We start from the raw sequence: 15,616 nt of genomic DNA, 5'->3' as shown, positions 1-15,616 counted from the left end.
CGATTATTTCCCTACAGTGCTTAACCTGGAGGGCATTGTTTCACTTACAAAAATTGGTTGGTTGCAGATTTTTTTGTTTAATTTTGAAGAATGATTTTCTTTATTTCTCTATATTTTTCAGGAAAAAAAATCCTTTCCTTTTTTATTTATAAAGATATTTTTATTGTGTTAAAAAACTACTAGGAAAGAGTATTTTTTTTTTCTAATTGCAGAGCTGCATGGAGATTTGCATTACACTAAGTGTACATGTAGTCTACACTTTGTGGTAACTTTTATGAATTCCCCTCAGTGTTTAAAGCTGCAAGAAAATCAGTAGGACAACTAATATTAGGAGGAAGAATGCTTGCATTGTCTGCTTACTCAGAACAATGTACACTTACTGTAGGCTTTAATGAATCCTACATCTTTGTAAGTGTGTGTTGCTCTATGTATTTGCTAAAGTATGTGCTGGTATATCTGTGTTTGTGAATTTTGTATGGCTCTTTCTGTGTCTGCGTGTGTGCATGCGTGTTTGTGTGTGTGTGTGTGTGTGTGTGTGTGTGTGTGTGTGTGTGTGTGTGTGTGTGTGTGTGTGTGTGTTTCAGGCAGAGTACATATAATCTATTCTTTTGGGAAAACTTGGCTAGGCTTAGAAAGGCTCCCCCCTCTCCACAGGTCGTTAGCCTAGTAACAGTCTATTTTAGCAATATGATGTTTACAAGTATTATTTTGAAATATGAAAATATGCTTTACCTTAAAAGTATCTAAAAATCAATACTTTTTAATTAATGTTTGACACTGAAAAGTGCAGTTATTTGTTTATTGTGACCTATCAAAAAAAAAAAAAAACACACACAGACATATTAAATTTTTCCTACTCAATAAGGTGGTGTTTAGCTTAGATGGATATTCCTGGCTGCTGTTCTGAGGTAGTGCAACACCACAAAAGCCCTACTAATTTCTCACTCCCATGTCTCCTGTGTCTCAATACTTTAATAAAAAGACAGAATCTGAGCAGAGACAGGATACAATGAGGAGAGGGACCCAGCGTGCTACAACTGCTGCTATTTCAAGAAAGGCGATGGCTCGCTTGAAGTGTGTTATACCCTAGCCTGATATGCTAAGAGGTGATACTGGATGGGTGTATGCACTTGGTGTTGCAAGGAAGTGGCAGTGCCATTCAGACACAGGTTTTTGCCACAAAGACGAAAAACTTCATTATCGGAAAAGCTGCATCTGTCTGAATCACACATTGTTACTACTTTTGTTGAAAGTGAAGTCTTGACATTTTGTATTGATCTTTATAGCAAGAAAAAAGTAACTCGCAGAATTTTGAAATAGTTTTGAACAACAGCATTTACAACTGTGGTACTTTTCTGTCTGGTGTCTTGGAGCTGTGACATCTTGTTTTTCATCTAATGAGGCAGAACACATTGATAGTCTAACAATATTCTTTGTTACTAAGAGCTAATTACATACTAATGCTTCTTTGACTGGCATTTTGACATGGGAAGAGGTTGTAGTGGAGTTTTAATATTAACTGATTGCTCATTTAACACAATCACCGATGTTTGAACAAAATTAGCTTTAAAACTTATTTCACTGAATCACAATTCATAAAAGTGTAGTAGTTTATAGATAGTATGTGATAATACCATTTCTGATCATTAGACTTATTATGGAAGCAAATCTAGAAAAGAATGGTTGGCTCAACAATGATCACCATCATGTTATACTGCAGAGACCTGCAGATGTTTGCATTTGTGCTCCAACACTAATTTTCTGTGTGTGGTGTTTTTCTCATTTCTTTTTGGTTGTGGGAACATGGAGTTAGTATATAAAACTAAGGGGCTTGTGGGGGTGGCAAAGCATTTTATGGTATATTTGTTGTGTAGAATGCTTTTCTATCAATTGTGATTCAGTCACATGGGTGTTTAGTCAGTTGTGTTAGTGATTTGTGTATTAGTCAAATGAAACAGATTCACTCATACATACATATATATACATGGGTCTACTTTTCTTTATCAAAATTTCACAATCTCGAAAAAGAAAAGTAAAACCCCACTTCCAAGAAAGTGCACTACATCGAAACTTTCAAGAAAGCTGATTCACCGAATTAAAAAAAAAAAAACCTACTACAAACACTATTTTGCAGGGGGGTTGTGCCCCCCACACACCCCCCTACTTAATTATACTAACTCCAAGATCAAACTACACTGGGGAAAAGGATATATTTCCTTATCCCCACTGTAACATGCTTTGGCGAATCGACTTTCACGAAAGTGCACTTCCTATGTTGTACACTTTCGTTTAAGTAGGTTTGACCTTCTGTTTGTCGAGAAAGTGTGTTTTTGACAAACAGGAGACCCATATACATACATTTATGTGTGTGTGTGTATGTGTGTGTGTGTGTGTGTGTGTGTGTGTGTGTGTGTGTGTGTGTGTGTGTGTGTATATATATATATATATATATATATATCCATATATACATGTGTGTGTGTTTGTGTATTTTTTGTGTATTTCTATATGGACGCTGGCCACTCTTGGTAGGCCACCCACATGTAGTTAAACACTTTGAGAGTATGCATCCACAACACCAAAAAAAGTCAATTGTAAAGGGGCAATGTGTGAGACTAGCAGGAATGGTGTCAGGAGATGATGACTTCCAAGTGGAATTAAAAACACTTAAAGGTATGTTTGTATTGCAGGAATACCCAGAATTGTTTTTGGAAAAAATCTTTGATGAGGTTTGTAGGAAGAGGTCCTCAGGGCACTTTATTCCATTATTAGGAAGGCCTAATGCTGCACTCACCACCCCTAGTTATAGAATGGGCGACACAGTACAGGGAACAAGTGGCAATCACTTCAACAATGGAATGGTGTTGACTTATATAAATGAATTTGATGACTTAAGAGAGATTTTAGAAGAAAATGGACTATATTTGAAGTCAACCCAGACCACTTTAGTGCAGTGGGGAAAAGACCAGTAGTGATATACAAAAAAGCTCCTAGTTTTAAACTGATAGTGGAAAGAATGGGAAGACATGAAAATAAGGGGAGAATGGTCAAGTGCAGACACTGTAATTAATGCAAGTATGTTATGGAATGTTCTTCCTTTAATATACATGGCTTTGGGTACATAAAACTCAGTGGCAGGTTTATATGTTCCACTAAGGGCGTTGTTTATCTAGGGTTATGCACACTTTACACAGCATTCTGCATAGGGAAAACTAAATGTAAATGCAGGCACAGGATATATCAACACATATACGACATCAAAAAGAAAGATGAAAACAATGCCCTATATAGACACCAGTTTAAGTTTTGCATTAAGGTTAACCCAGGTGAGCGGGGGGGGGGGGGGAGCAAGTGATGATTTCTTAGACTTTTTAGAAGTTAAATGGCAACTTAAGACAAATGCCACCCAGTCACCAGTTTAAATGAAAATGTTTCAATTTCCAGCATACAAAAACTCAAAGCTGGATATTATTTTGGGTAATTATGCATTGCTTGATTATTTTATTTGAGTATTATGTAAAAAACTGAAAAAAAATGATTTTAATTTATCTGCAGTAATCTTTTAAATGCACTGTTTATTGTTGTAAATTATTTCTTTGCAACTGTTACATGTTTTTACTAGTAGGTTTGACAACATTGTACCTGTTTATGCTGGCACTCTGATGAAATTTTACTAATTTGAATATTATGTAATAAATTAATTTAGTATGATGTATAGAAAGGCTTCTTGTCTTATGGATAATTGTTCTGATGAAGTCCAGTTACCAGAGGACGAAAGCACTTTATTGTTGTTTTATGAGTTTTTTTTAAGTAATAAATTTATGTTTTGAGCAGTATTTGACTTTGAACATTCCCACCAGTGTGACTATTCTTGTAAACTGCATACATATTGATTTGTAATCATGCAGTGTACTCTCTAATGTGATTGTAACACCATGCAGTACATCTAGGACTATGAGTTGCTTTATTGCTAAGTAGGAAGAGCTGTGCTGTTAAGTAATACATTTATGAATACCAGCCATGATGTGTGAACATGCAAATGATATGTAGTATTTGTACATACAACTGTATTTTGATTACTTTTGTATTTAGTATTTGAGAATCTTCACTGTATTCATTAGAATGCTCATTGTTCATGCATCAATTTGTTCACAAACTAATCTATTCATAAATAGCTGCTTTATTTTTTTCTTCCCACATTAATTTTAAGTTTTTTGGGGGTTTAGCTCAGTTCATCTATCATTATTAAAGCAGAAAAGCAAACAGATAAATAAATAAAAATAATAAAATCAGAAACACAGGGATAACAGCTGTCCTTATGCTTAACATCTAGCCACATGCAAAGAAAAACAGAAGGCATCTTGTCTGCTGACACTAATTACCAGTGATGTGCCTGTTACAAAAAAGTTATTAAAATTAAATATTAATAAGCAGTTTGAGCATTTTTGGCAAGGGCATTATTTTGAAACATTTTTTTTTTGCTGTAAAAGAGACTCTGGTCATCCAAAATTGTGAAACTATTCAGTAATGCTGTAACTAAATTAGATCTTGTTAAAATTTGTACTCAAAATCTAATAAAAAGGCATTATGTGTATGTCTATGCTAAGTTACATAGTGAATGAAGAAATAGTCATTATTTGGGAGATTAGTGCATGGAAATTTGTTCAGAGTGTAGAACTGTAGAAAATAAATCAGAATTTCAGCATCAGGGAACTGGGGAGTTGTATCTTTGTAAGGGATTATATTATAAGTTTTTGGAAAAAGGCAGCTGTGCTTCTTGCTTTTTATTTGAGTCTATCAGTTCGTAATGCACTGAAGCCTGGAAGGGGGAATTCAACGTCTTTGATATTAGGTTTTATCCAGGTCTCGGTAGCAGCAATGATATCTGGTTTACTGAGCAATAGCCTTGTGTGAAGGTCACTAATCTTGTTACGAATACTTTGAATGTTTAGTGTTACAATGTGTAGAGATTTACAAGGATTATTATTGTTAGATAGTGGATGTGAGTTGGTGGAAGTGGGACCTGGGTTAGGGTTTATATCTGCTCAGAGGGGTAAGATAGATAATGTAGAAGAATAGAGTAAAGATGGTTATTTTCACTTTGACCAAGTAAGGTAGAATAGAGTGGAGAGGGTATAATTTTTGATGGACTATAAAGAGGATTGTTTTTCATTGGAATAATTTTAACTTAGTGAAGAGTAGTGGAGTTATTTGATAGAAACTCAGAGATATTTTAGTGTAGCTGTCAAATTGGTTTGACAGGAAGATTGTTATTGATGTAGGTTTAGAGACAGAGACGATAGAGTTGAGTGTAGTGAGATGTGTTACTAGAAGTAGAAACAGGGTGATAAGAGAGAGGAGAAGTAAATGTTTTCTAGAGGGAGACATTTATAAAGCATATATATATATATATATATATATATATATATATATATATATATATATATATATATATATATACATATATATATATATAGTGGTGCAGGTGAGAAAAACTGGTTAGTAGTCAGGAGAGAATGCAGTTAAGGTAGAATTAGGTATTAAGGTGAAGTTGGAAAAGTCCTCGTAGATAGGGGTAATCCAGAAATATGAATAAAGATATTAAAGAATGGCTAATTGTGACTGCATAAACATGGAGAGTGAGGAAAAAAGGGGTAGAAAAATGAGAATAGTTATAAATAGAAGGAGTTAAAAAGATGGAAGTTGACTACTAGTGTGTGTGTGTGTGTGTGTGCATGTGTATATATATATATATATATATATATATATATATATATAGAGAGAGAGAGAGAGAGGAGGTTGTGATTGGTTAGTTTGAAAATGTAGGTGGGGCTATGAGCTATAAGTAGGATTAATGGGGGGGGGTTGGGAGTAGGGTAGGGGAGCTGAGTGAGCCAGAGTGTAGTGAGGGTGAATGGATCTGGTTTGACCTAGACCTTGTTTGTGGCATTCTTCAAAAACTATCAGTAAGCTACTAAAACTAATGTGGTTATGATGTAAAATATTCTACTTAAAACTAACCTGTTTAAAATGAGTAGTATGCTGAACAGTTGTTCAACATAAAATACAGAGAGAGACTATCATAACCAAATGCTAACTGTTAGACTGTAATAAGTCTCTGGTGACCATAGGTAGTTACCTATGCAATAATAAATATGCCTTTGGAAGCTGAAATCAGATACACTGCAGCTACAGGGCAAGGGGATCTGCTGAAAGCTGACTGTAACTGAATGGGAGAGTTGCCCTTTATTAACTACTAACCACTGTAGTTAAAATGTTGCAGACACTGCTTTGGGAAAAGGATGTCAGATGATGAGGACATAAGTGTGAGGGCATGATGGGTGTATCCTAATGTCCCAGTGATATACAACAAATAATAAAGGGTTACACAGCTAGTAATAAATAGTAATAAAAACTGGAGGCATACATTAATTCAGATAAATGGGCAGTTGCTCCGCTGAGCTGCAGTAGAGTATATTGCAAGCAAACGGCATCTTATTGGACAGTTAGGGAGCTTACAGGACTGTAAAAGTGTAGCTGCCTTGAAACCTGTGCAATACTAAAAATGCCATTGGAAGCCGAAATCAGATACACTGTAGTTACAGCTCAAGGGAATCTGCTGGCAGCCCCTTTTGGATGTTTGCACTGAGAGCTGTGGAAGTAGCAGATGAAAAAAAAATATTTTCTTTATATAAATAAAATTTATACTGTCTGCCATTTGCCTTTATGTTTTATGAGAAATTGGGAAGTAGCAGATGAAAAAAATATTTTTTTACATAAATATAATATTTATGTTTTTCTCCTAGCAGAAAATGCAGTCAGCTAATTGAAACTAACCATGTTAAACATTTTCTACAAGTCAGAAAACAGTGGGCAACATATTTCCTTCCTTCTGATAATGCTTGTAAATTTGTTGTCTGAGGAGGATATCATGGTTAAAGTAATTGATTTTGTTTTTTCAGGAAAAGCTGAAAGGCAGCAACATCAGAAGGCTGAATCAGCAGATAGAGGGTTAGTGCAGGCAAGACAGGAATAGTGGCAAGGGGAAAAAATTGAAAAGGAAATGAAATAAGAGGGGGAAATGGAGGTAAAGGACTGATGAAGTAAAGAGAAGAAATATGGAAAGGAAAGTTGAAATAAGACTGCAATTTAACCAGAAAGGGAAATGGTAGCAGCAGTAAATCTGACATCATGTCATATATGTCTGTTCCAGCAGCATTCCATTACACAGAGTATAATCACAAAGGAGAAATAACAAAAACATTTCTAAGTTAAGGAGCTCAGACATATATTTAACAAACAAATATTGTCAAGAAGATTGAGAAAAACAGTTTATCCAGCAATGGAAAATGCACAAACATCTTTACCAGTGTGTGCTTACTTAAGCTGAGGTGGCTAACAAGCCCTTTTGCTCTACCAAGGTCGGTCTGCACCTCTCCTGTTGGCAGGATTACAGTTTGGCTATACCTTTTGATACCCCATTGTGCCATTTTATAAATAGGGTCCACCTAATCGACATTCACAACTTGGAAATTACAACTCAGAAACCATTACAATTGCTCTACTAAATTCCAGGATTCTTAACAAAATGATGCACAAAGTGTGAGGCTATCTTGCAACTCAAACATATACATGTAGTAACCAAAGGCAGGTCCATGTAGTCCTGAGCATCAAACTCAGAAATAACTATATAAAGCAACAGATCAACTAATTGTTCATCTTTAATACAAACATTAAGCCCTTTCATCCACAGCACATTGGATTTCCTCAGAACATCATAATACCAACTGAGCAAAGCTTAATTACACTCAAAAGAAAACATTTGTGGTAACAGAGGGATGCTTACAGTACATTGGGGTTTAGTGCTTCTCATGCTTCGGACCTATTGCATGACAGGGTCAGTCCTTGCAAAGAAATTCTTGCTTCAGGCAGATTCCTCAGGATTCCAATGTTTAAAGCTGGCTAATTTCTATTGGCATAAATAAAATCAACTGCTATTTCATAGTCAACTATATAGCTCTCTCCATGTCTACCAGTAATCATGATAGATACATCAGTGACATAACTGTTATCTGAAAAACACGCTTAAATTTATTCTTGGTTATTTTAAAACATGTATAAAATGAGTTGTTTTCTTATCCAGTCCACATCTGAAAAAAGTAAAATTAACAAATACGTATAGGCTGAGATTTCAGGAACGTTAATGTGTATTGGGATTTCTATGTGCTGTGATTTCGTGCAATAAATCGTGGTTTTAAAAGTATTTATTTCCTGCTTCTTTGGGCACCTTGGACTTTTGTTTTGAGTGACTGTTGGTGCTTTTAATGTAACTTTTGAGGGTATCTATCCATACCAAATACATTGACAAACCTTTATAGCTGAACCTCATGTTGATCAGGAATGAATACAGGAATGGTTAAGGAGAGGTGAATTCAAACCAAAAGATGAAAGGTTAATATTGGAGACCCAAGATAGTGGGCTGCGTACACGTTGGTTTATAAAGTCCATTGAACATGTGGGAGAAACAGACGAATGTAGGTTTTGTAAAACCAAATTGGAAACAGTTGCACACCTCATTGCTGGTTGCGACATACTAATGGCAGAAAGACTGTATACTGAAAGGCATAATAATGGGGTGAGACTGTTGCAGTTGGGGTTGTGCAAACATTATGTTACTGAAGTGGCCAAAAAACACTGGAAACATAAGCCACAAAGCATCATAGAAAATGAAGAAGCCTACTTCACATGGGATCATCCATTATGAACAGTTCAAAAGATAGATGCTAGAAAACTGGATATAGTGGTCCAAGAAAAGAAGACAAGAGTAGCATTGATCATGGAAATTGCCACACCCAGTGACTACAGTGTCTTATGTACAGAGAGCCACAAAGTCATAAAATATCAGGATCTGCGGGCAGAAGTGAGAGCAATGTGGAAGAAAGATACCCAGACAGTTCTGATAGTAGTAGAAGCAACGGGTCTTATAAAAAAAGAATTTACAATTGTATTTAGATACGTTACCAATACATGTAGCTCCATACAAACTGCAGAAGGAGTCCTTACTGGGCACATTGCAGATGCTGTGAAAAGCACTACCAGCTGACATCAAAGATTGAAACAATACTAATTTCATGAACTTATTTGGACTTAGGAATGGGGTCCATTCCCATCATGGTATTAGAAACCCAAAATACATGGAAAAATAAAAAAAGATTGAATACTCATATCAATAAACTCTACAACAAAAGGAAGAAAGTACTAAATTATTATGTCACATGCTCCCTATTTTGAAATGGAAATGAAAATAACTTAAGGCAGGAGTAAGAAAACTAATTATGAAATCAAAATGACCCTTGCTGTTGAGCCACTGCAATGCCCTATGGGAATAAAAAAGGCAAAAGCCTTATAATTCCGCACAGTTTAATAATAGTGTCTCTGGGTATGAATAAGTTGACCTGGGTTTGCTTAGCATCTTTGGAGTCTGCTGGAGAAGATGAACATGCCCATGGGAGGTCATGTTCTCAGGTACTCTTTGTGGTTGATGTCTGACGAAGGCTGAGGATATACAGTGAAGCAGAAGTAGAGTCTGGGATGCCCTAGAAGTGGGTTGATACAGCAGTACAACCACTGCATTACAGGTGACTGTAAGGGATGGGGAAATTAGGGGACTACAAAAAATCTTCCTCAGCAGCAAGATGACTCTACCCCAGGGGAGCCTTGATCTCCTCACCAGCCTTGAACTGCTCAGAAAAAGTCCAGGGATGGCCTGTTGGGTTTGGTAGACCCAATGGAAAAGAAGAGACTCCCATGAGCACTGACAGCTTGCTAAAAGGAGGGGCCAAAAAATAAAAATGGCTAAATATATCAAAAGTAATTACAAATCTTTCCTTAACTATGTTAGAAACTTAAGAAACAAAATACATCAGTGTTCAGAATTTATCCGCAATGATGCCACCCATTCTGATCCCAAAGAAATAGTAACCTAGCCAAAATATTTACAGTGAACTTAACTTCAGCCATCACAACTGCACCCTGATTTCTCAGTCTCCAAGTCTACCCAAGATCCTTTTGGAACAAATTCTAGCAGCCCTAAATAAACAAAGAATACCGCATCCTCACAGGTCCTGATAATATATCACAACACTTGATAATTAGCGCCAAGTATGGCCTGTTGGAATCCCTATTAATCCTCTTTAACATGAGGTTTGCACTTGGTTATATCCTTGTAAGCTGGAGAGCAGCCATTATGATCAGAATTACCAGTTTTGTTTATAAAGCCATAGAAGGTATCATATTTAACCCTATAAATTTAGACACTGGTAGTCTCTTAGTCTTGGATATACATGAGTTTGGCTTTACCAACTGCCTTCTTACCCTTGTAGACTTCTTAGAATGAGTAATTGAAACAACTGATGGTGGTCTTACAGTGTAGTCATAGATTGTATGGACAAAGTCAAGGCATTCAGCACTGTATGTCATGCAGGCCTTGTTAAACATCAGCCTAGATGCAGTGCAGAGGATTACAAATTGTCAGACAGAATAATGTTGATAACATTGTATGCACCACCTCAGAAATTAAAATTTTCACAAGTAAGGTTCCTCAAGCCTTGGTACTAGGTCTTCTTTTGTTTGCAATTTATTTCCCCTGATTTGCAAACAAAATCCAGTGACTCTACTTAATCATATTTACTGATGACTGTCAACTAGATGTTGTTATTCCAGAACTCACTGAATTGAAGATGATCTAGAAGAGGATGGAAAATGTAAATAAGCAGTGGAAGGGCAGTGCCCTTAAACTGAATACTACAAAATACAGCATAGTCCATATCGTACAGGAAATCATTCCTTATCATATCACACAGTTGATGCATCCTATGACTGGCACGGTCATTAGAGCTCCAGGAAACATTGTACATGGCGTCCCAGCCTTTGATTACCATGTCTGCAGTATAGTTAGTAAAATCTACTTTCTACCCCAACTAATAACCAGTGATGTCTCTTCCAGAAGCAAAGAAGTAGCAATTCCCGTGTATTCAACTCTACTCAACCCCATTGTTGAACATAATGCCTTTGTTATATACCTTTTGAAAAATATCACTCTCAGCTGGAGAGACCCCACTGATTCTTAGCTAAAAAACTTCACATGCCTCATGTTGCTCAGTTACCCCAAACAAGTGGCCACTCCCATTGTCTGCATTCTGTTTCCTATGGGCTTATCTGCAACAATTTATAGTTGGTCCTTCTAGCCATGAAAAACTACACTCTCCTAGACCTACTACATCTTTGCAGAACTAATGGTTCCTGACTTTGATCTCTGTCAATTAAATTACTAGGACACTGCACAACAGGTCCTTATACAAGCATATTCTCCACCTATGGACTTAACTACCCCCTGCAAACTGAGCAAAGCAATACCCAAGCAGCATTCAAGAATAACCTAGACACTTTAGTGAGCACTCACAGACTCTCCTAATGGTCTTTTTTGTATGTACCCCTTAGGGCAACTGAGGTTGAGTGTTGTGTGGGATAAGCTAGAGCAGTCTGATGACTGATTGCCTGATCTCTATGAACTTAAAAACTGAAAGAACACTTAAGCTAAATGACAAAATATGACACTCTATCAACTTGTATAGATCCAAGCTTAAGGATATTTTCATACTGGGATGGAATATGGAACTATTACAATACATCAGCTACATTCAATAAGAAAAAAAAATAATAATGAAGAATAAAGTATATTGTGAGAAAAGTAGTATTCTAGAGGAGAAGGACCATAATGAGCTTCATATAAATTATACCTGCTCTTTGAAACTCATTTCTCAGGAAAGTCAATGCAGAATGGCAGACAATATTGTTTCATTCACTGCTCATTTGTAGCTTCACTAGGTGATAAGTACCAGAAATGTATAAACTAGTCCCATATGGCTTTCTTGTTTGACTTTTTACTGTCAGGTATATGTAGATACCTATGTATTTTGCCCTTGTATATTCTGAATGATCTTTGATGCAGGATAAATGTGGTGGTACGCCATGATTGCTACCAATCTCTTTTTATTTCCCTAAATTCCATGGGTACACATTTATGTGTCTTAGTTTGTAGTTTCCTCTCTGTGCATGAGCTAAGGGAACGGTTACAGATGAGTGACAGTGTGAGAGAGAAGGTAGGGCATCTTAGTATCTGTCCTTGTATAACTCACCACAATAAAATACATGGCTGATTTATAACCAGTCAATATTTTAATTTAACTAAGGAAAGTATCAACATTCAGGAGAAACTACAAACAATGTAAGATACGTACGGCAGAAGGTTTGGTTCCTCCATGTTTCGATTGTGACCCCCTTTGATTGACAAGCATCAGCATATGCCTGAAGGTTGCTACAGAGGGCACCACTGTCCATGTTAAGTTCACACAGGTCATAGGCACAGTCGTCGAAGTAATCCTTTGGGTCAATGACAGAGTGACACTGTTTGAAGGGCCCATTTGTATCTGTAATAATTCCACAGTAACTGTTGCTCTCAATCTTTTGTTTCTCAGCTTCAGTGCAGTTAGGGTTATAATCATGGCCTGGTGTACAACTGCCAAAAACAAGCAAAATAATTTTATATTAAAATTGTAATTGACAACCACACAGCCCAAAGGGCAGTGGTAAGTAGTACTTTATATAAATACAATATAAATGCAGTCTGTACTAAATTTAGCAACAGTAAAGTGAACTTTTACCTTGTGTCATTGTAGACCTGCCAGCTGTTGCCCAAGCTGTTTGAATCCTCTTCCATCCCTCCATCTGGATTCAGGAAGTCATCTGCCTTGTTTCCATTGTAGTTTCCACATATACCACACACGTGACCTTCAAACTTACTGGGTAGGGTAATCTCAGCTCTCTGGTTTCCATCATATTTCACTCTCAGTCCAAAATCTGAAGTAAGCATTACATACTGTCCACTAATGATGATGTTAACTCCTGGACTCAGTGTCAGTGGGAGGAGTTGAACTTGTCCATTGATCTAAAAACAAAAATATTTTTTCACAATTACTTGCATTTAAATTCCAGTTTATTTACTTGTGTTTGTTTGTATAATTATGTGTATGTAAATGATGCATTTGTTTGGGCAATGCTAGGGAAACATTTATCTGAATATAATTAATACATTGCATTTCCAGAGACAAGGACTTATTACTTTTGTTAGCATGGACTGGAATGTGGCTTAATAACTCCTCTGGGTAATGGCTATTCCATAAAGTGAAATTTAGATGCAAAAGTCATTATAACATTTAACAAGTAATTCAAAGAGTCATCGGGTATGTGGCACATGGTATTTTACTCACGCTGATACTGAAGTATGGACTTGATTTATGAAATTACTTTACAGTAAGTAAATGCCAAAAGTGCATAGCCTTCTCTTATGTAAGTACCTCACCAACCCTGAGAAGGTGTCTAGTCCCTGATTATGCCTATCCTGAAGGGCTTTACTGTGCTTAAAAGGGCCATCTGTTAAATTGTTCAGTATTTATTATTACTATCTACTTTTTTATATTTTGACGTGAAACAGATCCTCCATCTAATGTTTCAAACTTGATATAGACTATGTAATTTATGTTAGAGAAAGTATTTTAAATTCAAGGTGACTGAATCTTATACAAGTATTTAATGCCTACACATACAAACAGCCACATTCAAAAACAGAGACACACAGACTCACAGACATATATATATATATATATATATATATATATATATATATATATATATATATATATATATATATATATATACACATACATACACATTCACACACACACACACACACACACACACACACACACACACACACACACACACACACACACACACACACACACAGGCACATACACACACAGGCACAAACTCATCTGCCCAGCAGTTAAAGCCCCTTTTCTGACTGAATACACCTCCTTTTCTGACTGAATACACCTCAGATGTATCTTTGTGATCAAATGAAGAGAGATACAATCATAGACTGCAAGGCATGGCATCCCAACCCCCTCCCCCATTCCTTCTTAAATGGCCCCCTGATTTTGCAGAATGCCTGAGTTTGCTGCATAGCTTTATCCTATGGCTAGTAAAATTTTTGACTTGCTAGCTCATCACTGAGGATTAAAGTCGGTCAGTAATACCAGAGAATAGATTTTCAGACATATTACTGTTTAAGCAATGCATGGTGGTGGACGTGATTAATATAATTTAGTAATACCAGACACTAGAGTTTCTCACTTCTTACTGTTTAAGTATTTCATGGTGATGGACATGATGAAAGTCAGTCAGTAATGTCAGTTTCACACTTATTATTGTTTAACCAATGCATGGTGATAGACACGATTAAAGTTGTTGGTAATGGCAGACATTAGAATTTCACAATTCTTACTGTTTAGGAAATGTATTCTGAAGGACTTCTTGTTACACTCATTGCTGTCTCTGTCTCTCTCTCTCTCTCTCTCTCTCTCTCAGTCTTTCTCTCTCTCTATCTTTCTCACACATAAACATATGCACAGATAAAGACACACATTACTATTTTTTTATATTTGGATTTTTTTTCAGTTTTATGCTCACTAAACAGCAATGCCACATTTAGTGAGTGCAAAAAAACTAGAAGCCATTTTTTTTTTCAGTGCAAAATTTCAGAGCACCTTAAAATGCTGCTGTAAAGTGACAGACTTGTCTTTTACTCAGCATTACAGGTGCATTAACACCCAGCATTACATGTGCCTTAACATCCTGCTGGAGAACATTTGCTCTCCAATTAGGGTGAAAATGTACGCTTCACCCAGTCTCTAGTGAACTCTATACATTATCCTGCATGGTTGTGTCACTTTATCTGAGAAAAACAGCTCAATGATAAACCATCTAGTATAGATCTTAAATTTATCCTTTAATAAGACATCACTGTTAAAGCCTTAAACTTTTATAGAAGTGTTAATTTTTATAAAACATTACCATATCAAAACAGAAAAGACAAGTATAATGTTTAGGGAGAGAGAAATATTTTCAGAAAAATAAATTAAGAAAACATTTCATATACTGTCATGGAAAGAAGAAGCAACAAAGAAAACAGTCCACAGTTCACTCAAAGGAAAAAAACAGATCACAGTTCACATGAGTAAGCTGCAGTTAATGTGATAAATTCAATTGTTGCTAACCTCTGTACTGGAAGTGTTTTAAATTATTAACTTGATTATGTTATGGGACCGAAGAAACCTTTAATCCCACAACATATGTTAAATGCTTAGATGCTATGAAAAACCTTGGAAAAAAATGTGTTTATTCCTCCAAAAATTGAATTGATGATCTCATAGCAGATATTCATCCAAGACAACCGTTTCCCATTTGGGGCCCAAAAGCACACGTGTTCAGCCACATGTTCATAACATAATATTGTCAGATTGCTTCATGAAGAACAGTGTTTCCTATTTTGAACTGGTATAGCTTGTTTCAGATTTTTGGTGACTGCTTTTCAGAAACCAGAAACTTTCAATGACTGATTTTTTTTTTTGTAGGTAAGGAGTTTAAGTTAATTGTACAATAACCTGCTGGGAAGTTATAAATGCATATAAACCCAGATGTATTCCTGACCTCATGCTAC

At 36.1% G+C, this 15,616-nt stretch overlaps 1 protein-coding gene across 1 annotated transcript in view; it reads right to left on the bottom strand.

Moving 5' to 3' along the window:
- Positions 1-15,616, bottom strand: part of LOC122801223 (IgGFc-binding protein-like) — a 691,109-nt gene that overhangs the window by 224,336 nt on the left and 451,157 nt on the right. Inside the window, exons 51-52 of the mRNA XM_044070776.1 lie at positions 12,720-13,003; positions 12,297-12,574 (exon numbers count right to left, since the gene is read on the bottom strand). Coding sequence (XP_043926711.1) covers positions 12,297-12,574; positions 12,720-13,003 — 562 coding nt within the window. The remainder of the gene's footprint in view (positions 1-12,296; positions 12,575-12,719; positions 13,004-15,616) is intronic.

The sequence above is a fragment of the Protopterus annectens genome, chromosome 4.part1 (genome assembly GCF_019279795.1).
Source record: "Protopterus annectens isolate FY-2018-M chromosome 4.part1, PAN1.0, whole genome shotgun sequence".
In the NCBI taxonomy this organism is placed as follows: Eukaryota; Metazoa; Chordata; order Ceratodontiformes; family Protopteridae; genus Protopterus; species Protopterus annectens.
Note: the sequence above shows the minus strand (reverse complement) of the source record. Positions and strands in the feature narration are given on the sequence as shown.